Below are 27,941 nucleotides of genomic sequence, written 5' to 3'. Positions count from 1 at the left end.
AGAGAGATCTGGAGTGATACTAAATTTACAAATAAATAATTGAAGAGCTGAGTAAATGACCCCCAGGAGTGAGGACATTTAAATGGGGAGGCAGTGTTGGTGTGTGTTCCCTTTTGATTTATACAAGTATTCTGCCAATGCTTATTTAATGCTTTTGTTGGTATGCAGGCGGTATATTCTGTAGCAGGTAATTTGGCGCTCTGCGGTAAAGATAGGAGTTTGTCTTCTCCACATGGCTCCACTAAAACACATCTTATTAGTTTTTTGCTGCGTCTTCACCATCTATTATTCTTCATACAGATCCCACTTCAGTGTCACCTCTGTCTTGAGTGTCAACTCAACTGTGCATATGAGTAAAAAGTTGAAGTGTACATCAAAATACTGCATCTATGTGTTATTAAACAATTGCAATTTCCTCTTAATGGAGAGCCAATAATAAAGACAAGGACATATATGATTTATTCATGACTGTGCCTCTTTCAGGGTGCGTCTGTTGAGAACATGATGGAACATATGACAGCTATTCTCCTAAAGAGTGTCTGAATGATTGAGAGCGGTGTAGTGGTTAAGTGGACCTGAGAGAATGTTTCCTTTTTTTTAATTCTTTGAAATGTTGGCAGTATTCATTTTTCCTGAGATTCAAAAGAAGATGTAATTCTATTATTAGTATCAAAGTGTCCATACCCATCAGCATAACTTTAAAAACAAAGAGAAGTTGATTGAGGTACTACTGCAATAGTTCCCACTACATAACTGTTTGTTTGTAGCCATGCTAGCAACATGTCAGTTTACTGCGTGCTTTGTTCCAGATTGAAACGGCTAAACAACTACTGGTTCATGATTACACATTAGATATTGTGTAACATTTGTAATTAGTAAAGTTGCCAAGCTAACACACTAAACAGAGATGGTAAACACAGGAATTACAGTGTTAGCATTACTATTGTGAGCTAATTAGCATGATTACATTACCATAAAGCAGCTAGCATGGCTAGTTTAAACAACTTTAATTGAGGTGGCATATTCAGAAGAGTATTTTTTGGCGGAAAAACACTTTATTTCTCTTGTGCTAATGTCGTTTCTCAAAATATGCTAAAGAAATAATAAGATGCCACTTAAACAGAGCAGGATTTTGAGCGGGTGAGCTGTTGAGATAGCATTTTAAAGTATTTATGGTCGCACATTTTGGGACAGTTCTCCATGGTTTAGCTTTATAGTTTTATTTTTCAGCCCAGAGCAAAGTAAGTCAGAGTCTCTTCTAAAAAAACTCAGTTTACTGAGTTTTACTTGAGTTATAATGTCAGTGAGGATGTCAAAGATTTCAGTCAGAGCAATTCCGTACCAATAACTGAAATATATTTATCCACTCAAGCACAGATTCTCTACACACAAACTACATTTTTGTCAAATTATTTATTTTTGTAGTGCATTTGGGCATAGCCCCACAATATGTTACAGCATGCCAACAGAAATATGTGAACTGCGATGCTGTTGTCCCACAGCCTAAAGCATCATTGCCTATTGAGTGTCCGTCTGAGGCCCCGCTCACACGGGAACGTTTGCGTTTATGCACAGTATGCGTATTCAAAAAAGTCTTCCGTTCACATGCATTAGTTTCATTTAACGTGTCTGTTCAAACGAGGCCGCTGGAAACGCTGTAGTACATATGCCGGGACTGTAAGTGGCGCTGTAACTTCCGCCAAAATACACCAAAAGCCGCGAAGAAGAGCAGCCCCGCCACAATGTTGCCATGGCTACCCTTCTGTTTAAGCCCCGCGGTGTATTTAGCAACATGTAGTTCATGTAATTCTCCATGTCCACTTGTTGCTGATGGTTGTGGTAGAGGAGCTGTAGATTTTGCACTAATATCTGTAGCATGGTCAGTAGCAGTAGCACTAGCAGTAGCTACTGACAGGAGGAAGTGTGTGGCGATTGCTGGTATTCAGCGGGATATAGTCATTTCCTCAGCATATGGATAAATGCAACGGGGAAGTTAACTGAAAGAAACCGAATCTGTGGATATTGCTTCGACCAGGACGGCTCAGAAAGAGAGATATTCTCTACAAACACCGGGTGAGATCGCACCTTTGTCAATATAATGGATCAATGCATGAAATCTGACTGTTTATTTTGTTTAAGGAGTATATTGGGCGTTAACAATTCTGGTTTGCCTTTTATAATATTATTTCATTCAAGAACCCCTTGTGCGTTTAATTAACACAGCTATTTTTGATAGTTGCTACAGCAGTGAGCAGGAGAGGTGGGGCTATCGCAATTTTTTCAGGAAATATTCGTATAGAGGTGATTACACGGACTCGGTTGACCCCCCAGAGCGTTTCGTTTGCAAATCTATCCACCTTGGGACCCGTTATCGTTTGTGGGGTCAGTTTCTATCGGCCTCGTGTAAATAATAGGGCTATACGCACGCGAAACTATGCGGATCCAAGCAGTTTTCTCCTCGTGTAAACGGCGCCTAAGATATCTGTCTGTCCCTCCTCCTTCATTAGCAATGCTGCCTGGCTGCTGTTAAGTTCAGAGACGTTCATACAATCTGAGTGTCAGCATATGCTGACTGGGTGTTTGTGTTACCTGCAGTGCTGTTGCACTCAAGCAGCCCTAGCTGAGCTTAAACACATTAATCACAGTCGGTGCCTTCAACTCAATTATAAAAGACACACAATTTATCTTCTGCCCTATTATGCGCAAGGCTTTTATAACACGCATATCAGCGGTGCTGTGTTAGCACGGAGCAGCCTCTAATTTGTTCGACAACACGAAGGCCTCACAGATGCTGGGTGCCTTTATTGTTACAAGGCAAAGAAGAAATGGCTGCATTTACAATTAGAGAGCTGTTCAAATGTTCATAACTCAGCAGCAAATCTAAACACCTTGCCATCGTTAAATTCTGCAGGCTCATTAAAGCCCATTGCTTCATCATTGGGAATTGTGCATCACTGTGCGATACATCTGCTCCATTTGCTTTGTCTGTTTGATTGTAATCATCAGCTTTATCGTTTTTATCAACTTTGTGGTTAAGTAATTGTCTTTTCATTAGAATAATTAATGAGTATTTTGACCAATATTAAACTAATTGCTTTTTTTGCAACATCCAGTAACACATTCTCATCATCTGTCAATTGTGTGTCACTTATGTTTGTGTTATCAATGAATGGCCCCTTCGATTTTGTCCGGGGTCTTTGGCAGCAATCAGTGATGTTAAGCACCCGCTGAGATCAGTGGTGTGAGGGGAGGCTGAGCTCATGCATTTTCCAGTGCAGGCTCTGTGAATGCCTTTGTGAGGTTCCCTCAACACCAAATATAGTGTTGCATGTATCAGGGAGTAACAGACTGCCTCTCTTCTTTATGGGCTTTTTAGTGCCGATTTTATTCGCATGGTCTGCCAATGACAGCAGCCTCCCGCAGACTTACAGGAAGTGGCAATATCACCCGGTGCTCTGGTTCCACTCAGCGCAGGAGGAGGCTCTGCTGCTTGATGTCTTGTCCCATTCTATAAAGAAAAGATTATTTTCATCTGTCACGCCAGAAGAGGCTCACTAGTTTTGCCACCGGTTGGCATGGCGACAGCATGGCACACTGCCTCGCAGTATCAGCATAGATAGACATATTGAGTTAACAGTTAATACACTCAAGTCTGCATCTCTCCTCTGTACATGCTCTTCATCATAGACTGTATCTATTCCTCACAGTATAATATTTCTAAATCTGGCTCTTGTTTGAGCCTTAGTCATCTCACATCTGTACATGCTCTTTGCCATCTGAAGTCAGGCTTAATGCCCTCCATGTATAATTCAATGGTTTTCTCCTTGCATGCTGCCTACCAGAGCTGGGATGAAGGGAAGTTGACACGGGAGACTCTGTCAGGTGGGATAGGATCTCACATAGCAATTAGAGGCGTGGTAAGTGAGCTGTCTGGTCCACGTAGAGCAGATATGTGATAGCTTCTCCTCCTTCCTCCACCCTCTGATTGAGAAGATTTGGCCACTTTGAATGGAAATGACTGAGCCAATATCTCGCTTCCTGTGGCTGTGACACACACATACCAAATAAATAACCTGACTATATCCATCTCATTTCTTCCCCAAAGTATAAAAAGGAATACGTGTATGAGTGTGTGTCACAGCCACTTAGTCTGAGGCTTTTTTCTTCCAACCCCCGCTGTGCAAGCTCCCAGCTTGTCTCATCCTGAAGCTGATGCTGTCTAATAACCACCATCAAGACAATGATACAAATTATATTTCAAACCTCAGTGTGATTCAGAACACCCAATTAGGTGACTTTCTCTCTGTGTGAGCGAGCTAAGTGTCTTCCAACAACTTTTGGCTTATCTTTCTTTAAAATGTAACACCTTCTGCTTCGTCGTCGGTTTTTAAACGGATATGTACTTGTTAGTATTAATGACTCTACTCTACTATTTTTGGAAATATGTTTTTGGCTTTATTACATAGCTTTATTTGAGAAATTTGATAGCACGATCACCTATGAACAGTACAATTTGAAGCTATACATTTTGGTGACCTTAGTTTACCCAAAACTGTGGTCAAATACATGTATTTCCCAAATGTGGAACAAATATTATATATTTTCCTTCTCAGTGTGTTTAATATTGTCAAAACAGATAAAAGTATAACATATTTTGCAGGAGAATAGCACTGATAAAGTAATGTCTGAAAAATAGCCCAATGTACCCCACCAGACTGTGGGAAAGCACTGATTCTCATGTTGAGTTGTACAGATGCTGGGATGGGAAAATTCTTGAGGACAGCTTGTTGTGAGTGTGGATCTCAGTGGGAAGAAGGAGGAGGGTAGTATCGAACATTATAGCCTGTGTGCGCATATATATATGCAGCCCACAATTTGATATAAGTGCATCCTATTGTGTTCAAAGACCTGCCACTGCGGGGGGCATATTCTCATGTTTCATACATGAGCTCATTAGCGGCGTTCAGATTGCCCTCCTCTCCATCCTGACTAACACCCAGCCAGCCTGCGTCTGCCTCCTCAGGCACAGCTCACTTCTGGCAGGAGGGCGCAGGAAGCAACAGAAGCTATCTATCCAACTTCATGCCGCACAGAAAATCTGGCGCTGTATAAGGACCTATGCCATGTTAGAATCCCCTTTTATCCTCAGGCCGTCTCCAATTTTATCCCCTCTCGGAGCAGTGGGAATGATGTTTCCTCGATTGTGTGTTTGTCTTAAGAGAGAGCCAGCTGGGCCTTTGTACTGTACTGTACTGTTACAGGTTCTCAGCGTAAGGCACAGCCCATATATAAAATAGCTAATGACAATTCAGTTTTAATGGTATTAGAGCTGTGATTTGTTGCTAGGTTACCCCATCATGGCTAATAAAAGTATGAGTAACAGGCTGTTGTTCCCTCTGCTCCTCTCCATGCAGAAAGCCGGCTCAAAGAGAACACTACCGAGTACATCAGGCTTTTGGAGGACAGATTACAAAGGTAAGAATGTTTTCTGCCATTTCTATTTTTTTGTAAAAACATAATAGAAAAAAACAAACCAAACGGACATACAGAACAACAGGCTCCAAGGAATTCCTCCAGCCTTGGTTGTCCTCTAACCAGAACACCACCCTTCCTCCCCCCAAATACATCACCTCAGCCGCCACATCATGCACTCACACCTTTTTATTATTCCGTTTTCTCCCAGAGCTTCTTTCTCACATTTCACTCTGTCTCTCACCTGCACAATTTGTCTTTACCTGTTATTTTCTATACCTCCACTTCAGCTTAGTTTCCACCCCCCCCCCCCCTCCGTCTGTGTAAACTATTTTAGACAAAACAATATCTCCACTGTTTCTATCTGCGTCTCAGCGGCCCTAAATCACAGAGGACAGGTCTGTTGTGTTGCGGGTGGTCGCCCAGCACGTCTGACTGTTACACAACAGGATTGTGATGTGCTGAGAGGCTGACTTTTTTTCTAACTGCGCATGTGGGACAGAGTCAGGCAGAAACGTATCTTTCTCTGCAGCATTAAAGATTCATTTCGGTTTTACATATGGAAAATAGATAAGAGTTTTTTGTGTATAGCACATGAGGTGTGTTTTGTACCGAGTTTGTTCTTCCTAAACGTTCAGAGGGGAAAGGTTATTCTGTCTAGACTTATTTTGAGCCTGGAAAAGCCTATATTTTCAGAAACCCTGTTTGTCTGCTCTCCCCATGTTTTTGTTTGTTGTCTTTGTGAGAGGGGGTAGATTTCTGTGTTGCATGCTTAGAGAGGCAGGGTCACGTCTTTTGGATGGGAGCCAGAAGTCAGTCTCACACTGCAGTACTGTTTGTTGTTGAGGGTTACACAGGCTGCAGCTCTGCTTGGTCAAGGAGTAAATGGCTGCGATCTCAGTGCCCAGCAGGGAGGAAAGGCCGGGACCTTTTCAGTCAGTAGGGCAGATGGCCGCTTTGTGTTTTGATTTGAAAGTTGTTGAGAGTATCTGTCTATGCAATGACAGAAGAGGTAGACTAGACTAGAAGAGGTATTTTACAGACTGGGTACAACCACAGCATATATAGACTCATCACACCATAACAAGCCTCCAACTCAGAAACTTTAAAATAAATGTGCACAACAAAGTTATATCAACAGGAAAAACTTGCAATGGCTTCGACCAACTATGCACACACACTTGACCGCCATTCCAAATTGCGGCCTGCTTGGTCACAATGAGAAATGTTTGGACTGACCGACAGACAGCGTGATCTATTGTATACAACTGCTGGTGGCAGCCTCAAAAGAGTGGTCAAATAACTTTAATTTTGCACTACGAATATGCTGTATCTTACTATTCCCAGATTGCAGCTCAATCCCCGTGTATACTCTTCCTGCCTGGTAAACGCCTATGTGTTTCCACCCTTCCAGTTTGTATAAAAGCAACAGCTAAATACCATGTCTTATAATGTAACGAAATAACATAAACACACAATGTCACAAACACTTGAACACTAGAAATGTCAGATTTCTAGTGTGAAAAATGTGGGGGAATTTATCTTCAAAGACTAAGAGCGATCTATAGAGCTGCTGGTCACAGGGAGAAGTCTCCAAGCCCAAGCTGAGATAACCCCGATGACATCATCATGAAAAGAGTACTTCTGAGCTTCATGTGTAAATTAGTGACCTTTAAATAACTATATCAGTAAAGGATTTAATGCTAAACCTGTGAGATCTTAAATCCAGGAAGCCTTTTTAAGTCTACCAATATTAATACAACTAAAATGCATTAGTAAAGGCCGGCTACTGGTTGCTTATATCCTGTGATCCTACCTTTTAGTTTCACCATCAGATAACTGATCATATAGATCACATGCATCTAACAACATCACTTTTGAAGAACAAATCACATTGAAAGGACAGCTTCTTGGGTATTGGGTACTGTAAACTACTAGAGGCAGTCCACATCAAATTACAAATGCAGCTTTACTTCCAGAGCGAGGACCAGTAGCTCCCCCCAGGCCCAGTCTGGCACAGTGACACATATTCGGCAAGATTGAACGGCCAATTGTCACCACATGTGCACATACACACACATACACACACACACATTCGGATAGCCGCATGCACCCATCACCCACTGTAAATTTGATCACTCTAATGTACATTACTGGTGATGGAGTGCGGTGGTGATGGGAGGTGAGGAGAAGAGGAGGGGGGGAAGGGAGGAGAGAGGCAGATTAATACTGGTGAGATGTCTCGTCTCCGTGGAGACGGATGGTGTTGAAAAAAACAATTATCTCTTCTTTGCTAAAGACTAGAACAGGATGTTAGAGCAGCACAGATGCTGTAAGTGTGTCACCAGAACAAAAAAAAACATTTTATTCAGATTAGCAGCAGCGCACACTTGTTTAATACATTATGTAGATGTTTAATTAGGAAATGCCTTTCGAATATTTCCTACATTTATGCACTCTTCTGTTGAGATTTGGATGTCATTTATCATATTTAATGGACACAATGCAACTGGTGTAGAAGTCATTAAAATCGCGAGAGCCTCGAAGAAGGGTGTGAAAAAACCCCTCTCTTATCATTCTTAACGTACACAACTGTGAATGTACAACAGTGTTTCTAACAAAGGGACATTGGTTGCTCAGCTTTCAGCTGTAAAACCTCCCCAGACACCAAGCCACCCACCTTACAAACCTTTCAGTTCACCATCACACCTCATAAGGTAGTCACCCCCATGCATTTCCCTGTAGTATTAGCACCTCTCCGCGGCAGGTGTTATTTGAAATGTTGCTGCATGTTTTAGGCGAACATGTTAACGTCTCCTTTTGGCTTAGAATGTGTGGATTTCTATTGTGTTCATGGCTTTTGGGGATGCTTGATATCAGAAGCGCTGGCATTAAACTACAGGTGAAAGTCGCATTCATTTCATTTTTATTCAGGGTAGTAATTAGGCAGGGAAATTAGTTATCTTTAGATAGCAAAAAAACAAATCCAGCTGTGACTGACGATAGAGGCTGTTTGTCATTTGTATTCATGTGTGACACGTGAAGATGCAGCTGAAGATGGAGCTGAACAAATTATCTGATTCTGGGTGGAGTTCAGAATACTTCTCCCTCTGGAGAGGTCTAACTACACCTACTGTCAGCAGCAGGACCGGACCACTGCTCCTTCCTTCACCAGTTTTATTTATAATCCTTCCTCTGCCTGTCTGTACGTAATGCCTTAAGGAGAAAGAGCAGTCCTGTCAGTCAGCAGTCCCATCGGGGGAGTCGGAGGGGGGGGGTGAGAGACTGTAGAAAGAGTGTGCCTGCCTGTCTCTCCTTCTTATTACTGGGCCGTCAGCGGAGCAGCACGCCCACACACTGCCACTGTCAGATGGCAGGCCGAGCGGCTGCCACCAATTAACCCCCGAGCGAGGTTCTTACCGACGGGCACCAGGAGGCCAGCATCACAGAGATGCTTAGAAGCTGACATGTTGTCTGCATTATCAGAACAAAGAACCCTAATGCCAATGCCACTAACTTGTAACAAATTGTTTTTGTCATTGAAGAGAAGCCATTGTGATAGATGAGGCCCGCTTTGACATTGTTGGAGGATTGTACGATTGCAGACTGAATCCCCACAGAGGATGATTTATGAGTATGTGTGTAAGTTAACACATGTGTGCCCACCCATAACTGTGTGTGTGCACTTCAGAAGAGACAAATAACAATGGCATGGCTCACTGGGTGCGTCCCCACTTTAGCAGCATTCAGAAGCGGCGGCGCTGAGTAGCGAATTGGCGAGGGCAGGGGGGCCGGGCGGAGCAATTTTTCTATTGTCTGTGTGCCAAATGAAGGTTAGAGAACGGCTGAGAGGCGTGCATTGGCAGCCTTTTCAGGCAGGAGATGGGCTGGAAAACAAGTGGAATTCAATTTTCAGGGGGCCCTCATCACTGTGAGAGAGTGGAAGGAACAGAGGGAGAGATTAAACAATATTGTTTGATCGTTTTTTTGCTTTTGAGTTTGTTTACGTATGATGGAGAACAAGCAATTTATCAAATCTAACTGCACAGCATGGAGGCACTCTCCAGGTGAAAAGAAAATACTGAATATATTATCGGGGCTTATACGGTATATAACTGTGTGCTTGGAGTATGGAATCCATCAATGTGAGAATTACTGATTGTGACAGAGAACCTCCTCCTGGGTTGGGAAATGGGCAAAAACAAAGAGATTGTAGACATTTCTTCTTCTTACTGCATTGACATAACCCACGTCTCTGTCCCTGCGTCCTGTCAGCTTTAGTTTGTATTCCTGGATACATAGCTCCTAGCAAAGACACATTTCTGCTCTTTAGTGTTGAACATTAGCATTTTCATTTCTCTCAAACCATAATAAACGGCAGAATCTTTAAGATCAATGGAATTGGTTCTTTAAATGTCCCCCAAGAGCTTAGTTATTTGGGAGGGGATTTGTTATCTAAAGGTCACTGAAAGAAGGAGAATAAAAATGCATTTTTGAAAAGGTCAGAGGTCTCAAATTTGAGCCAGTACAGGAGTTTTCATTTAACGTTAATGGTGAAAAAGGAGTGATGTTATGAATGGAGAACAAACCTCCCTCCCCTCAGCTGAACCTTCACCATGCTGGACTATCAGATACCAAAAAGTGTCTGGTGTACTCTTGCTTTCACACAGGGACCAGCTCAACCTAAATAATAGAACAATGGACGGAGAAGTCTACCGGTCAGTGACCCGTGTCGCTCATTTTCTGAATAATACATTCAATCACATGTAACAGCTTTAATTGTCCTCCTCAGTTTTGACTCCTGAAGCCTCCATTGGGGGTGTCACAAGGGTCAGGGCAGGGAGAGTGAGAAAGGATGACGGATAGTAACTCACTGAGTAGATAAACAAAAAGCAATGTTCCTGTCCTCCCCCTGAACTCCTGCTCACTGACCCCAGCCCAGATGATCACATCCAGGCTCTCTCTTCTTTCTCTTTGAAGAAAAGGGCAGCCTACAAAGAGGACATTCACTCACATGACATCCTCTGAATGGACTTACAACTCCCCTCATCACTCTTTTGTCAGTGCTTTATCATAGATGTTAATAAAGATGTCCTTCAATGTGCCTTCAACTACTTAGCTCAGATGCACTTCAGTGTATTTTTAGTTTTTTCATTTATTTTGTGCATCGTACCAACTATTCTTTACGATACTATACTATAAATCTTGTGAGCATGCTTACTTTTTATCTGCATGATAAAAAGAAGAGATAAGACAAGATATGTTAATTAAAATTACTACATTTTATTTCATCGTCGTTTTTTTTTTACAGAAATGTTGTATATCACACTTTTTCTTAAGGCAATATCGACAGTAGAGGAATTTAAATATCGCCAAACCATACATTAAATTAACATAATATATAGGTTGTATAAGTTGTGTTAACCCATGTGGTTAAACATCGTTTTCTCCTGCCTCCAATCTTTGCTTTACTAAGCTAAGTGTCTGTGTATCAGGTCAATACTTAAGGGACAAACAGGACTGATATCGATCATCTCATCTAATTCTCTGCAAGAAAGGGACAAAGTGCATTTACCAAAATGTCAAATAGTTATTTTAACACATGACATTTGAAATATGCATGTATTACTGTTTTAACTTTGTTGTTTTGTAACAAATATGACTGCTATACAGGGCTGTCTGTCCACAGCTAATCCCACATAATGGCTGAACCAGGAGTCTGATATTGTGCATATTAATGGTTGTATGCTCAAGGGCCTCAGGTGGTTGCACCGAAATTCAAACTTAAAAAAAGAAAACTGCAGACTGCCGACTCTTCACTCCTCAAAACTAGCTTTGAATGTGCTAGGCTAAATACAGGCAATGCCTAGTTTGTTGCAGGCTTTATTTCGCTCTTTGTCACGCTTAAAAAAAACTGACATCCATAGAAATAGTAATAGGAGCATCTGCACATTTGTTTCATATCTGGTATGTTGTGACCCAATAAAAATAGGCTCCATTCGAGATTATTCAATCCCTGTTTTTGTCATCTTCCCCACCATCTTGTCTGAAAATCGTATGAGATTCAACTCTTGTTTTCTAGTTCAAATGTTTCATATTATATCACATTGTATCTGTTGTTCTGTTTCTCTCTACAGCTGTGGCTGCCCAGGCTTGGAGCGGATCTGGGAAGCCGACCTGGAAGCGTGTCACCTGTTCCTGCGAGGCCTGCAGCTGCGGACTCCCAGCTGCAGTGGAGGAGACATGGAAGACCTCCCCACTGCAGAAGTTTATCCTCCGAACCAGTCGGGCACCAAAGAAGAAGAAGACTGCGCCATGCTGACTGCGTTGGGAGGGCGCTGGTGTCCCGAGGCTAACCTACAGAACTCAGAGTTCACCAAGGTAATGCAACTATGTCTCCATAGTTTTTACACATAACACCTATTTTCCACTGAAAGGTCAAAATAGAACAGCTTTTTTTAGATTCCCTTGCTTTTTCCCTTCTTTTTCTGTTTCACCGAATTGTGAAACCTGAGTGTGCCTGCTCGGTCAGTCTTACCACTTAACTGGAGCGGACATTTTCAGTTCAGCTGTTGTCAGAACATAAAAGTCTGTCGGCTACAGCGAGATGAGCAGCAGACTATTAACACTTCAGCCCGGAGGTATTTCTAAACTAGGAAAATGTAGGCGTTGGGGAGGCAATCATTTGGAAATATATTTGGCTTTTTTGAAGAGCCTCATTCAACGTTGTACAGATTTAAGAGTCTCTTTCTGCATGACTGCATGCGCTTAGTAGGAATGATGTGTGTGTGTGTGTGTGTGTGTGTGTGTATGCATGTGCGTGTGTGTGTGTTTTTGCAAGCCCTCTGCTGGACTATCCCACAGTGAGTTGAGGTCCACTGCCTCAGGGCAGAGTCCAACTCATTCTCTCCTCTTCTCACACTTTCCTCCGCCCACGTAGTCTGACAGACTCGCCTAAGATAGGAACAAAGCCACGCAGCCAGTAATAATACAAAAAATAGCACACTTGCCAGACGTGTTTTGTGAGACTATATTTTGTACGCTTGGCTTTCATTTTAAATGTACTTTTTACAGTATGGATTTACTGGACTGTGGCCATAAGCAAATATTTGTCAATCGACTAGTGCTCTTGGCAGAATTTCCACTTGAAAGTTTTAAAACTTCAAGCTGTGAAACTTCCTTCTCACATGTAATTCTCCTACAGTTGCACCCTCTTAACCTCTCATACCTCTTATAGTCTCTCTCTGCAAACATAAATATAAACTTTGCATCAATATCTTCTTTCCTTGCCCTGCCTGACCGCATTTTCCAAACTGCATGGATCCATTTTCTGCTTTTCCCTTTTGTTTCTCTCTGCTTTTCTTTCTCCTCCTAAAGCCCGGCCCCTCCTAACATTTCTCCAAGAACTAAAAAGGTGAGACAGCCCTACCATTCCTCACTTTTGTCTCATACCAGCACCAATACCTTCTGTGTCCCTTTAAGCTAGAATCCCACCATGTAGCAACATGTTTATCTTGGGGCTGCAGAAATACATTTTGTCAAGCATAAACCCTAGAATTTCCAAACATCAGTACTGCTCAATTTAGACATTTTAGAATGACTCACAATTTTGCTTTGAATTTGCACAAAGTACAGTAGAAATAATCATTGTAGTTCATGGACGGAGAAGCAATAGCATGCTCAGTTATTTCTTATTAAAAAATTATTTAGAAAAACGTCCTCTACTATTATTCCTACATTTCCGCCACTTAGTATTTTTCTGCAAATGTAAAGTACGATTTTGACTTCGTTTTTAAGAATATTCAAGGACCCACGTATCAAAAATGTCCTGCTTGTTTGGTAGATAAGAGTCTTTTCATCTCAAGGCCACAGACAAAAGAAGAGTATATTATCAGTTGGATGCCAGAAAATCTTCACAAAACTGCATGTGACAGATTACATGTTGCTGTGAGATGGATGTAATTGGAAAGAGAAAAGATCCAGTCTGTGTGGCTGGTTAAGAATTTGTAGCAAAAAGATCTCAGATACTGTACGAAGAGTTGTGTTTACTGGGGAGCAAAGCGAGGAGGGCATGAAGTTACGAATACCTCACATTTGATTCAAAAATATTAATTAAAACTTTGCTGATTATTATTTGTTGTTGCCTTTCTTCTGTATTCACCCTGAAGCCACAAACAATGTTAGCCTCCAATAGGTACAGTAATTACCGGCTTCCTTAGTGAAGAATGTACAATTACACACTTTGAATAATAACAATGGAAAACCTGCAGTACAGATGAGCCAGTTAATCTATTCTCTCCTTCTCAGTTTTGGTGATGAATAATTACAACCTCTTCTCATTATGATGATGCTGCACACATACAGTACACAGCAAACATAATTGCGTTTTCAATCATTCATGAGAAAGTGTGTGGCCTCAACAAATGTTTCCCTTTTGTTGCAGAAATTGGAGGAGTTTTTGTTCTGCATGGAGGACATTCACCCAGAGGTTGGTAACGATAATACTGTCGCTGTATGCTGGAATGTTATCAGTGTAATTAAAGTGTCAGTTGCATCAACGCTGGGCTGACTCTGACAAAGAACAATCCATTAGTTGACCTCGACTTAAACATGACCTCTGTCGCCTTTTGGACACTCGGATCAATACTGATCTCCATGAGGAGCGTCGGCTGGTCGCTGAACGTCTGAGTCTGCACATGGACCTTTATTTAAGCAGGGGAGGGTTTGCTGAACATGTATTATCCATTCCTCACATCCCTGCTTTAAATTCATACATTTATATTATTCATTCACACCTGGTAGCCAAATAGTACCTGTATTTATAAGGGGAGTGTCCCATACAGGATTTTAAACTACAATACACTGATGTGAGGCTGAAAAAGATGGATACATGTTTTATCCTAGTTTCATAATCGTCTAACATTAGATTTCTCCACATGTGAAGCAATGTGCATAAGGCTTTAGTGGAAGCAAGAGTATTTATAGAGGTGATACCTACTGTAAGTCAAAATCATAAGGAATGGATTACGTAATGGTGTGTTAATCTCTTCTAATGTAAGCTGCAAATGTTAGCATATCTAACTAGCTTATAACCTAGCCATGCGATACTTCCAATGCTCATCCAGCGACCCGGGGTAACTCATTACCTGAGATAACAGAATCATCAATTAGTGCTCCTCCTTTTCTTTACAGTCAGTCAATCAATACAAGTTTATTTATATAGCCCAATATCACACATTTTACATTTGTCTCAGTGGACTTACAGTTTGTACAGAATATGAATAGGACACCCTCTGTCCTTGGAACCTCACATCGGACAAGGAAAAACTTCCAAATAAACCCCCCAGTTAATGGGGGGGAAGTGGAAGAAACCTCAGGGAGAGCAACAGAGGAGGGATCCCTCTCCCAGGACGGACAGATATGCAATAGATGTCGTGTCTAAATTGAAAAGATAATACATTTACAACATAGGTAGTCCAAATGCTTCAAAATGCATGTGACTATAAATAATAAGATGGTGGATGTCAACAATCCTGTGGGCGCTATCAAATAAGTAGTATGGCGAGAATCAGGCAGGACCACAACAAATGTGAAAATACAACAATAAAAGCTAAACTCAACCTCTGTCTTCCTTGTAGGCTAAGTAGCCAAACAGGGTTATGATAGAACAATATACAGGTCTATTCTTGCTTTCTTTACTTTTCACTTACTGTATGATACTAGAATTAACTAAATACAATAGGACTATTTATTTCAATGTTGTCTTAATAAATCAGCAACTGGTGAGGACGCAAACGTCTTGCGACATGTTTCGAGTCATTCCTATGCTCCATGAGTCTCTATGGTATGAGATGAATGACAAAAGAATAATAGATCATTGATGTTTCAAATGCGTTTGAATGTTAGAAATCTGTTGAAGGATTTATCAATGTCTAAAGTCAAGAAAAACTGTCTTGCCCAACAATGTGAGGGCATGCTATAAGGAGTATAACATCAGCAAGCGTGATTTCAACATATTGACACAATGGAACTCACAATTGACGACTCATGCATGAAAACAAAATATGGTGTGTCATTTTAAGATGAGAATAACCTAGAGAACATAGGACTGAGGAAACATAGAAATGCTCATGTGTCTTTAGACTCCTTTTAGAAAAATGTATCATGTGTTATCATCAGGAGCATATCTAAGACCCTTTTTGCAGGATCTTTTTTTTTTTTAAACCAGTTAACTAGCAAGTTATTTGTATTAGTTTTTTGTGAAAATCTACTGACTGTGGTTAGTAATGAATAGCTCGTCTCCATCGGTATGAGAACCAGTTGTTTGTCAGAAGTTTGATAGTAAATCTACCAACATATCATACAACTTGACAGGCTTAGCAACATTAACTAAATGTCAGTTCAGGCTTATGCCCAAGGTATGGGACAGTGCAACGTAACTTTGAATCACATTGGATTTATGAAAACTTAGCTGATGCATCACTTTGTAATGGCTGTTAAATATACTATCTGAGTCTTGATGGTGTTGTGATAGCGCTGTGGAGGAGCGGGATTCTCTGCCTCTCAGTGTCCGACCTCTTTCTCCTTTACATAATGACTTTAAGTAAATGATTTCCACTTAGCCGCTGCCAAGCCGCTGCCCTGCTGCCACAATGGAGATTGATTGGTGTGCATGTGTGCAAGTGTGTGTCTTAGCACAACTCCATTCTCTTGTAATCTCTACTAATTGTTCTTTTATCCTCTCAAGGTCCTTTCTTACATCCCCCTCTTCATACTGATCCACAGTAACGCACACCTATAAAGACATTTAGTACATCCGGCGGCTTTGATTAGATTTGTTAATCAGGTAGTTCTAATAATGAAAGCATGTTCGAGGAGATTATTGCGTCGCCACAATTCCTTACTCCATACTAATTGTACATATAGAATATTCTTATTGCAGTAAGTATAACTAACAGGTAATTAGGTAAAGTACAAGTGACGTCAATCAAACTGCAACTTCAAAATTCACAAAGAAAAAGATTGATATTTTATAACAATGGTCGGTAATTGTGCATTGTGTTACAACGTTTTAAGTGACAAAATATAGTACACTCAAAACTTTCATTATGAAAATTAAACTTTTAATTTCGAGTGAATTGCTGATGGACATTATTGTCCCACAATGAATGTGAGCATTAACGACTTTTGTTTTAGCACTTCACATGGGGTTACTTAGTTTTTACTTAATGACTGATTTATATGTTTAACGAAAGAAATTGAACAAGGATATATTTAAAAATGATAATAAATAAGGTGGTCATCTGTGAATGCTTGTGAGACAAATAAATAAAATAGAATAATTAAGTTTTTAAAACAAAAAAAGCTTTCTCTTTGCAAAGTTTAATTGTCAGTGACATTCTTATCTTATCGATGTTTAAAAGCACATGTATTGTATCATGTCCTGTTTGTATAAAAACTTTAAGTATGTTGATTTCTTGAATACAGACTATAATAGCAGATACTATACGCGTATTTAGTATGGAATTGGGCCATGAAAAACAGTTCCAGATGGTTGTCAGACCTCAAGGATACTTTGTGAGAACAGAAAGGAGTTTTTTTTACTCTTTTTAAATATGTCACTTTGCCAGTGTGAAAACATCCCCAAAACCATTGAGTTGTGCGTAGTACATAATTAGGACACAGCTACAGACAGACCTCATACTGTCACTGCACATATTTGTAAATGACCTTGTAGACAGTCTTATAAACTGATCACTGTGTGGACCTGCTCACTTCCTTGCAGAGCATCAATCTATGATAACAAAAACACTGGTTAATTATAAGCTTGTTTTAAATGAAGTCAGCTACTTTATTGTTCGCCTAAACAATTACAACCCTGAGTGAAATACCAGTGCAATATCATTGCTTTGTATGGCCCGCCGGGTGGCAAAGTGCCGGGCCTAACAGCACCCATGGGAACATGCACAATTACCTGCTATCTCTCACTCATTATTGTGTTAATAACCATACCAGCACGTACAGGTGTCAGAAAAGTGAGTTTAATAACATTAGCGGTGTATCAGGAATCCACGTGGCTTTTTATGTATGCCTGAGATTCTATCGTACAAAGGCAGAGGTAGCAGAGAGAGTCATTTCTATTGTTTTTTATCACCACCTGGTGCAAAATAATATCTTCTGAAAGGTTGTTTAAAAGGTTTGTGTACCAAAGGATGTTTTCAAAAGGTGTCATTCTTCACAGCCAGCTTTTGTCTTCCATCCTGTGTTTGTATTGACTCTACGAATGCTGACTGGAGGCTGTAAAGTATAGAATCAATCAGCTGCACAAACACGGGGCTCTTATCTGGCAAAGAAGATCCTAACCTTGACAAACAAACAGCCCAGTCAATCTATACGTTGACTGTGTAGCTTATTGATATAGGAGCGCAGGGATCCCAGCATCACATAGACCTGTGTCAGTGATTGTTTGTTCATCTAAGTGCCTCAAAACAAGAACATGATGTTTTATTTAAGTTGTTTGTCCTGTGGGCTGTTTTGCCTTCAAGTCTTGCTTAAGTCCTTAATTGCATCAGGGAAGATGTAAGCCTCAGGCCTGGTGTTGTTGTACATTTCCTTTAGGAAGTTACATCACCCTAGAAGGAGTGCTATTCCGGGACAGAGACCATAGACACGACGTGCCAGTGATTGTTGTGACACATCAAAGCTGCAGGGAGTTGATGTGTTCTACCTGAAGCTATGAGTCACATTGGACTATGTTTTTTTGACGAGAACATTAGGTCTGTGTATAATCGTGTCTGCTTTCATAAAGTGCATTTGTGTACTCCTCGCTTGATAAGTGTGAAGAAACTAGTGTCTGCAAAGCGGCCTGTTCTAATTAAGGTTATCTGAATGCTCTGCCCTACTGCACTCTGCTCCTCCAACACCACCATCTTGCCTCCAATACACACTCACAGCATCCTCAGTTGAAGTGCATACATTGCTGAATGTTGTGCAACTCCTACCTGTTAAATAGTGCACATTTTGACACATTTTGGCAGCGTCCTTTTTACTGCACAGCTATCGTCCACTTCAGACTTGTGCCTCAACAGTGTCGAGAATTTAGTGTCAAATGAATGATGGAAAACCTCCTTGAACTACGACAAAAGGCTATGAGAGCACATACTCCTTTGTACCTATGCCCTCCCACTCTCACTCTAACTAAATATATATTCAGTATATCACAAACAATACATAACACAATAATGTTGTGTGAATTCTGTAGCATTGTTCAACATAAAGTTAACTGTGAGCAACAACATGGTCCCAAGAGAGGAAATAGGCAATAGCAATGCTCAGAAACATGGTTACAGCACATTGTTATAAGTGTCTTACACAACTGTCCAGTGTTCTTATTATACTTGTTTTGAAAACCCCATATTTCTCTTTTTTTGCTTGTTATTGTTAGATTCTTGTGTTTATTCCTTTCTATTTCCATTACAGCTTCAATTGCTGATCTTCCCTCCCTTTCATTACCCATCATTTCATCCATTTTTCTTTCCAGGATGGGGGCAGTGAGGCTGCAGATCTGACAGAGCGCTGCGAGCTGATCAGTGACAGAGTAATGACCTTGGAAGATGAATTGCAGACGGCCATACTGAACCGGGATCAGGCCCTCACCCATATCCTTTCACTGCTCTCTAAGCATACATACATCATATAAACTGACTGTTTTCTATCTGTTCGTGTTTCTGTCTCTGTTCATCCATCTTCAGAACCTAGTTTCCTTGAGGCTTTCCAACTCTCAAAAGTACACACCCGAACTTCCTCTAGGCTCACTGTTGTTCTGGGAAGATACCTTTTGAGAAAAATCAACCTGTCTTATCTGACATTATGGGTCCATTCTGGAAGGGGAATTGAAGATAAACTTGGATCAGAGGATTTTCTTTGACAGGCTGGACGTGCCAACCGGAAAATGAAATGGTAAAACTCCGAGCAAGGTTATTAGAGAGTGCTTGATACGGGCTGCCAGGCACCAAGGGCTGAGATTAAAGTCGGCCGGCAGGGGCAGCGCCAGGACAGATAGAGGAATGTCACTCTAATGACTCTGCCCTCGTCATATCGTAATGTCCATCCTTCTGCTGACCCCCCCTCTCTCTCCTCTCCCTGCTCACTTCCACTTGCTGGATCTGGCTCGGAGGAAATTACAATATCCATGATAATGACTCAAATGAAACTGTTGAGGCTGATTACAGGTCACAATACATAATTTCCCGCGCTAATTAGAAAGCTGATTGGAAATAGATTAGTGTGTTTTTCTCCCTCCGCGTTTCCCCTCTACACTGTGAGCTTATTAAGACGGATAGAAAAGGCAATATTTCAACACCAAGATGAAGATAATTTGCCATCTGACCTGTTTTTAATTTTCTGTCACGTCCTATTTCTCTCCTTTAATCACCGGCTGCCAGAAATACTTTCCTAATCTGATGATGTTTATTTCATTTTAGGATCTATAAAAGCTGTGCGTTATGCCGTACACCCTCCACTCTCTGTTGAAGTGTAGCCAGACTTTTTCACATCTGATTAGAGATTCCTGTCCCCTGCTGGGCTGTCAGGGGTCAGTACAGGCTCCTGCACTGTTTGCATGATATCAGTGCATCCTGGCAGAGGATGATAGACAGATTGGCCCGCTCCTCCCCAACTCTCGGATGCAGTGTCCTTACATGCCATTCATCCCGGTCTTTTGTAGTCAATGTAAAAGCGTCACGGACACTAGAGGACACTGAAGACACAGCACAATATTGATGTTGGGTTGCAGAAACTGAACAGACACTGAACTCAGGATTATATTACGGTTGCCATAGTGACAGGAAGATCAAACCTCCAGTCTCTAAGGGTGTTAATTGAGTCCCCTCTCTCAATACAAGGAGGTAGATTGGACAACCGCAGGGACTGGAATTGAAAAAAAAGAATATAGTGTGGTTAGTTTAATGATGGGATAGGTAAGGTAGGCAATATTCGGTAATTCCGACTAAAAACTAGACTGATGCACCTCCTCTTGGCTTTGTTTTCAGGCTTTACAAAATCTAGCCCATTAATTGGAGATTTGGCCAATCACGGGCCATTTCAGGGAGAGGGTGTCGTTGGTGGCTACACACTCAGATGAGTGTTAGCATCTCTTCGGTATAAGCCTGATAGTCTAAAAGTAGCTATTTCAGCATTTGCAACAACTGTATACACTGCAAAGAAACCTGGAAAAAGGATTACAGACTTATCAAAACGAGAGGCTGAATATGTGAGAAGTGTTGCTGAGATTGAGAGCAACAATTTCTCTTAAAAGGAAAATAATTGTATAGAATTGTTATATAATGGCATCAGGCTCACAATCATAGAGATGATGTTTGAATTAATGGCTGCTCCTACAGCTTACTTTATGAACTTTATGAAAGCCAGTGATCGTCTGGTGGGATGGGCTTAAGACAGAGAAGTGAGAGGAAGAGAAATGTATTTCAAAAATACTGTTTTTTTATTTCTGAAAACTGCCTAACTTGGGGTACCAATTGAAAAAGCTAAATGCTGAAAGGTTACTATAGATTGTCTTGTTAAATTCAGCCAGAAAATGACACAATATTTAAAGATCTATAACATGATTTTGAACTTTTGTCCCATTTGGACCATGTTGCTTTAAACGTGATGCGAACCGTCTGCAGTATTTATGAAAAGCTTTTTTTATGGTTGGTTAATTATGAATGAGGACAATCTGTGTCCATTCAGACAGTAAAATGAGCCATCAGGCCCCATCTGCCATCAAAGCCGTCCCTTTGATTTGCCACTTAAGATGGACACTCACACTATTAATCCGAGTTTCTAAGCAGGTTAAACAATCCCCTCAACTGATGACAGCCTCTATCCCGTTTCATCGATGGTTTATGAATAATTTAACTGGGCAGTCTGTTTGTTTGGTTCCCCACACCGGCTCCCGGTTCCACAGACGAGATGAGCTCATGAATACTGAATTGGATGGGGTTAAATTGGCTATGACTTGATGATCTGTCCCAGTAATCCATTTGGTGGCCAAATTGGAGATTGATGACTTCATCACGTTATGTCTGTCCTCTGGTGTTACCATTAACCATCCTGGGCCACAAGTGTCACATTTGCCCGGAGATTTGCCTGCTGGCATGTTTTCTATTTACATGTTTTTATGTGACTCTTAGTTTGTGTCTGTAGCATCAGATTCTTCCTTAACTCGTGCCGCACAGTCGTTGGAAAAGGAGGTTCAGGAAGTAAAAGCTACTTTACAAACCATGCTTGAACAGCTCCAAGAGGAAGAGGAGGAGGAAGGGAATGAGTTACAAGATGACGACCTCATGGAAAACGGGACAGAGGAAGAAGAAGAAGAAGTGGAAGAAGAAGAAGAGGAGGAAGAAGAAGAGGACCAATACTTCAGTGACAGCTGGGGCATATGAAATGAATGCTGTGTGTTTTATGACCACTCACAGACAGACCGGCTCTCCGAGAGTCTGACCTCAGCTTTGCAGAAGGAGTGACCCCACATCCATTTACTGCCGAGCCTCACTCAGCCTCACAACCAGCCTCTGGTACTGCTGAAAGTTCCAGAACAAAGCCTTCGAAAGTCTGTAGTCTTTTATACATATAAAACAGGAAAAGCAGGAAGGATTTTGATAAAAATGCAAAATATAAGACACTTTAATGCCATTTGTTGCCTCAAAGCCAGGTAAAGAGTGCCTTAAGCCACGTGGCGATTTATTTTTTAATTAAGATGTTTTGAAGACAGGATCAGCTATAATGTGTCATTTTGTATTTTCAATGTTTACTATAAAAGCATTTCCAATTTTAGGTGATCATTTTGATTAAGGGTTTTTCCTTAACAATCCAATTGAGTCTCAAAAGTTAGAAATGATTAGCCAGCCTTAAAGCGAGACTGTGTAACTTTTGATCATACAGAAAAGGCTCAGTAATGTTAGTTACACAGCAACAATTCAAATATAAGCCAAGACTAGCCACTATATGTTACGGAAAAGTTGCATCAACGAAACCTGTGTATTGATTTGAGCAAGGCTGTGGTGCATTTCTCATGTTTTTTTTGTTGTCCAAGTATGAATTTGTTATTGCTTCTTTCAAAAATGACATTTTAAAATTGTATCAAAATTCGATAAAAAAAACTGAAGATACAAATGTTTTAAAATAGCCAACTCAAGCTGAAAAATGAGCAATCACTCACCAAAACCACCTGTTTTCATTTGTTTAGGTGGACAACCAAAACGTCTTTTACTGGTAACAGTTGTGCACATAAACTTAAATGTATGCTTCTTTTTTAGGTCAGCTAGGCACTGTGTGTTTTCCGTACGATTGGACTTCAGTTAAATGTAATTTTGTCCATGAAATAACTCATTTGTGGTGCTACAGAATGTGAGCTAACTTGAACACTTTATTATTTTCATCTTGTTGAAAATGCAATATTTAGATTTTTCTTCCACCCTGTCTTAAAGCACTGTATGCTTAAAAGGATGCTCTGTATTTCAAAATACATCAGTCACAATAGTGAAATTGTGACATATGCATGAAGGATGTATTGAAGGATAACATATCAGTGGAAGTGCTTGCAACTGCTGTTTCTTTTTCTTAAATAATTGTTTTTCTGCCACTGACAAGTGTTTTTATTTACTTTATGTCAGCTCATAAAAGGGTTATTCATACCACTGGGTGTCAGTTTACTTTTGCAAGAAACATTTTCGTAATTCCACCCATAATCATGTTTTTTTAATTTACTGTGCAGCTTGCTGTATCATATTTTATATTTATTCCTTACTGCATCTCACTAATTAAAGCATGTACCATTCCAGACTAATGCTGTGTCCTGCTGTTTTCTTCTTGTATTGAGTTACAGCCCCTCTGCTCATTTCCCCTCATATAAAATGTGCGGGCATGCTGCCAGGCAAGTGGGGGCAGCAGTGACATGTAGAAGATATCAATACGGTAATAAAGGTCCTCTAGTGAGGTCTTTAGGGGATACATGGGCTTCTATTGTTATCTCGCCTCAGCAGCGCTGGTGTGGCTAATTGGGAGGCAGCCTCACAGAGGACATGGGGGGGAAATGGGTTTATGGTGCTTTGTCTCCATCTAATTCACCCTGTATTTTTGGAGCAGGGCGCTGTTGGGGGATCCTCAGGGGCGTGTCTGCAGTCCTGTGCTCTGGGCTGTAAACACAGCTGAGTGTGCAGGGTTTTTCCAGCAGCACAATGGGACTTTCTAACTGACAGCCAGGTAGCAGTTGTCAGGCCAGAAGTCTCCACATCTATCAGTCTCAGGCTGTGTATAGACAGAGCCTGGCACACACACACCTTCCTGTCAATCACCCCCACCTCATAATTGAATCTATGCTTGTGCCATGCGGTGCCCTGCATGGTCACTCTGCTCATAAAATGGCCACGGAGAAAAGCCTAGATGGTTTTCAGCAGGCAGATACAGCTGGGTAAGATGTTTCCTGATGTAAAATAAAGCACCATGCAGTCTGAGGTCCTTTGTCTCTGCAAGGTGGTTGCTATGATATTGCGAGTGTACATTTATTTTTTTATATGGTATTATTATAATCTTTTCTCTTTCCATATATTCCAGCCCCCCACTTAATTCCTGTTGCTGATGTCAGTGGTAGATTTACGACTTGATATTCATAGTTTTCTTTAAAACAATGGGTCCTTTATTTCAGATAGAGGCGGAAAAAAGCAGGCTGTAATTACCACTGTCGTTAAATTACATTGTTGCAGATTTGTATCAGCTGTAGCTATATCTATTTAACCTAGTGTTATTTGATTCAAGAATAATGAAAAACTATTCATAGAGCTTGTGCACATACATTTTGTTATCTGGATTACCAACCCACACACACACTATGAAATCAGTCATTTCTTGCTGGGCCGCCTCGGTCCGAAACCATTGGAATCAACAAGCTATTCAGATGTGACTCCACTTCCTATGTCCCATGCAGGCTCAGTAAAATAAACCAACCCCAGAAATGAGTATATCCACCCAGGGCTTGAGAACTATCTGAGCAAATGCTGCACCATATTTTTTCTAGTGAGCAATTCAGAGCAAATAAGGCTCTGTGAGACAGGTGCTTAAACCGAGCGTTACAGACAGAGTGCGAATACAGGTATATTCCGAAAGACACTATGAGGAAAATAATTAGTTTGAGAAATGAGCATATGTCATCTTTAAAAAATGGTCTCTAGCTAACTTGTATATGTTTCCAGACTTCAAAATGACAACACTCTAAAAAAATCAGTTCTCACTATGCATTTGATTCCTAAAATATTAATTATTGTGCTCAGAATCTATTGCTAAAGCTACATTTCCAAGGCAAAAAAAAAGCTTCCCAGCAGCTTCATGCAAACCACCTGACATGTGGAGAAATCTAAAGCTTGACAGACCTGCCGTGCCTAGTTACGGTTGCTAAGCTTTGACAATTGCTGTTCGGGGGAGCAGTTTGGCAAATGGTCAATTTGGATGGTCGCTTGGCAGTTTTTTTGTTCATGCAGAAAATAACTTTTTACATTTAATAAATCATACAGTCCACATAATGACATTTTATACATTTTCCAGTGAGGTGATATATACGTTTCCAGTACTAATCTATTATTTTAAAGAATTTTCATTAGTCATTATTTCATACACACACATGCAAGTGATGTTCCACTCCATATTCACAAAATTCTCTGGATTTATGAATAATATTTCATGACTGAATGTGACTGAATGAATGATTTTAGGAGTGTGTCTGTATCAGGGGATTTGGGTTTGAGATTTGGATTTGTTTATTTGATTCCCTGCTGAGTTGTTATGTTGTCTGACAGGTACAAGTACAAACTCTCTGAACCATAGGAGAATAATAGATCACGCCGCAGATTTTCCTCTCGCTAGCGACAGACACATCCAATGAATGCAAATTGAGCTCTTTTTTCTGTACTCATGCATTTGACTTTCTCAGGGATCCCTGTATGCTCCTCTGAAACTGACACCTTTGCTATGTGTGAGCGACTGCATGTCAGTTCTAGTCATTGACTCAGTGAAGTTAAATCTCCTGAGAGGTGTTTTTGTACAGAGCAAAACTGGACACTGAACTCACTGTACCTTACTTTAGAGCGCTCATTTGAATTCACTTTGTATTTCACTTAACTGTTCAATAAATTCAACTTAGCAATTAAATAGAAAGGAAATTCCTGTGGAATTAATAAGCATTTTAATCGTTTGATTGCAAGCCTTCCCAACTCAAAATCTGCATAGGAAGTATGGCACAAATGAAAAACAGAGCACACTGAGCAGAGACAACAGGAAATGGCCTGCATTACTCTTTTTCCGGTGGGCTGATCTTGCCGTTGGAAATCACACTTAATTATAAACACTGTGCCGGTGGGAGCTGCAGTCTCTTCAGAAACAGACTATTTCCATCACTTAGGCTTTATGAGAAATCACAGGATTGGAGAAAAGGCACTCAGAGGCGTACGCACAGATGTACTTTCATCTCCGTTCTGATATGTCCAATTTACAACGCTTGACCTTTCAGAAATTACACATGGAAGAACTGAGAGACATTTAGAAAAACCCAGGAGTTTGAGAGAACAAAGTGGAATAAAGTGTGCGTGCAGCATGTGCCTCGACATGTGCAGGGAGAGATACTGATTCTGCTGAAACCCAATCAGAAGTATTACTCATTAAACCTATTTAATCATTCAGACTGAACTTGGAATATTAGCCTGCATGCGATCTATCTGAGCAGGAAGACCCTGAGGAAAAAATAACAGAAAGCCAAATTAAAAGATATTTAAATCACTGATGATTCAAGCTTCTGATATTCCTTATTAATGAAAGGGTCTGAACCACTGGAAACTGGCTGATGAACACACTTTGCTGAGTAGAAGGCCACTGAAGAACATTACTGTTTATTAGCACCATGGGGAAAATAAGGTCCTTTCCAACTTTATTATTAGAACATACGGCACAACAGTGATGCGACCAATTCATGTTTTATCTCCCATTTTCTTGCTATAGCATTAAATATGTGGTGTATTTTTCAGCTTTCATTTGTTTAGAATACATCAATTAAGAATTATTCGTTTTGAATGGACAAAAAAAGAACCTCAGGCAAACGTAATACTGCATAAGGAGCTTTATAGGTATGGCTATCTTTGCAGATTTGATGTACAGTATGGTTAGCATCTGATGTCTTAGCATGCTAATATCACCACGCCGCATGATGCTTTGATAATATTTCCCACCCTAGTTCTATTAATATTCTTCTATGTGCGGGACACTGCTACACATTAACTTATGTATCGTACTTTTTAGAACTGGTGCAATATTCAGGTTATTTTTGCATTGTCCCAATAACCAGTCTTCTCTCCATAAACATACTTTTATGCACACTTCCTCAACTGCACAAAATACATTTCGAACTCACTTGAGGTGGTGTTTGTAGTGCTAAATTCATCGGCAAGGCTACTACAATCTTTTTTTTGTTGCTTTGCCTCTACGACATTAAGAAAGTTCACTCGAAACTTAAATGGAAGAATTACTATTGTGAGTGCAAATTGCTTTCATTAGAGGTCATGTTGCTTAGGTGGCTTTGCTAAATATTGCGATACTAAAAGGAGAGTATTACAACAATTACTTGAATTCCTTAATGTTGTCTTCACTACATAAATCTCTACCTGCATCTGTCTGTTCATCTAGTTACACTTTTGAGAAGGCATACATCATAATGTAACGTCATAACCAGAGCAATACAAATCTAGCTGAAATTTAAATTATAAATGTAGTGGAAATATATAGGATGGATGTCGTTCCTAGTGATGAAACTGCAGTGAAATCTAGAACAAATAATCCACTGCTGTGATGTAAATATAGCTAAAATGTCATAGAAAAATGAATCACATGTCATTTTTACAGTGTAAACATGAAATATTACAAATAAAAATGTTTGCAAATGCATTCTAGAGATGCCATTATTATAGGAGTGGGGAATGAGGGAATGTGGTGGGGGGAATTAAGCCCATGACTTAAGAAGGCTGGCTCCAGCATTCATCCTGGGATCAGCTTGTTATGTTTACAAGTCCTTTTTGTTTTACATAAAACGTGCTAAATTGTCTGTATTTTGTTAAGATAGCAGACTTAAAATGAGTAAATGTGTTGCAATTCAATTCCGAGTAAAGCTGAAGGAATATCCTGAATACATGTTGAATAAGAAATCAATATTTCTGAATAGTGTCGCACTCTGTGTATTTAATCCATGTTTGAAGTCTAACAAGTGCTCATGTCAAACTGCTCCAAAATGGGTTTTCTCAAAGCAATCGCTTTAAAAGCTTAATCTTGCTTCTCTGCCAAAAAGCATCAGAGTAATAAGATCCAAGTCAAGAGGAACTTTGTGTGACTTGTCTTTCGAAGGATTTACAGTTTCCCCGTTCCTTTGTGAGACA

General features: G+C 40.4%; 1 protein-coding gene across 1 annotated transcript in view; it reads left to right on the top strand.

The window, feature by feature from the left end:
* disc1 (DISC1 scaffold protein) overlaps positions 1 to 23,320 on the top strand; it is a 42,447-nt gene extending 19,127 nt beyond the window's left edge. Inside the window, exons 10-14 of the mRNA XM_034152701.1 lie at positions 5,415 to 5,475; positions 11,610 to 11,853; positions 13,916 to 13,960; positions 19,013 to 19,130; positions 21,709 to 23,320. Coding sequence (XP_034008592.1) covers positions 5,415 to 5,475; positions 11,610 to 11,853; positions 13,916 to 13,960; positions 19,013 to 19,130; positions 21,709 to 21,917 — 677 coding nt within the window. The 3' untranslated portion in view covers positions 21,918 to 23,320. The remainder of the gene's footprint in view (positions 1 to 5,414; positions 5,476 to 11,609; positions 11,854 to 13,915; positions 13,961 to 19,012; positions 19,131 to 21,708) is intronic.
* The last annotated feature ends 4,621 nt before the right edge of the window (positions 23,321 to 27,941 follow it).

The sequence above is a fragment of the Trematomus bernacchii genome, unplaced genomic scaffold, assembly GCF_902827165.1.
Source record: "Trematomus bernacchii unplaced genomic scaffold, fTreBer1.1, whole genome shotgun sequence".
In the NCBI taxonomy this organism is placed as follows: domain Eukaryota; kingdom Metazoa; phylum Chordata; class Actinopteri; order Perciformes; family Nototheniidae; genus Trematomus; species Trematomus bernacchii.
This window is presented reverse-complemented; position numbering and strand designations above follow the sequence as displayed.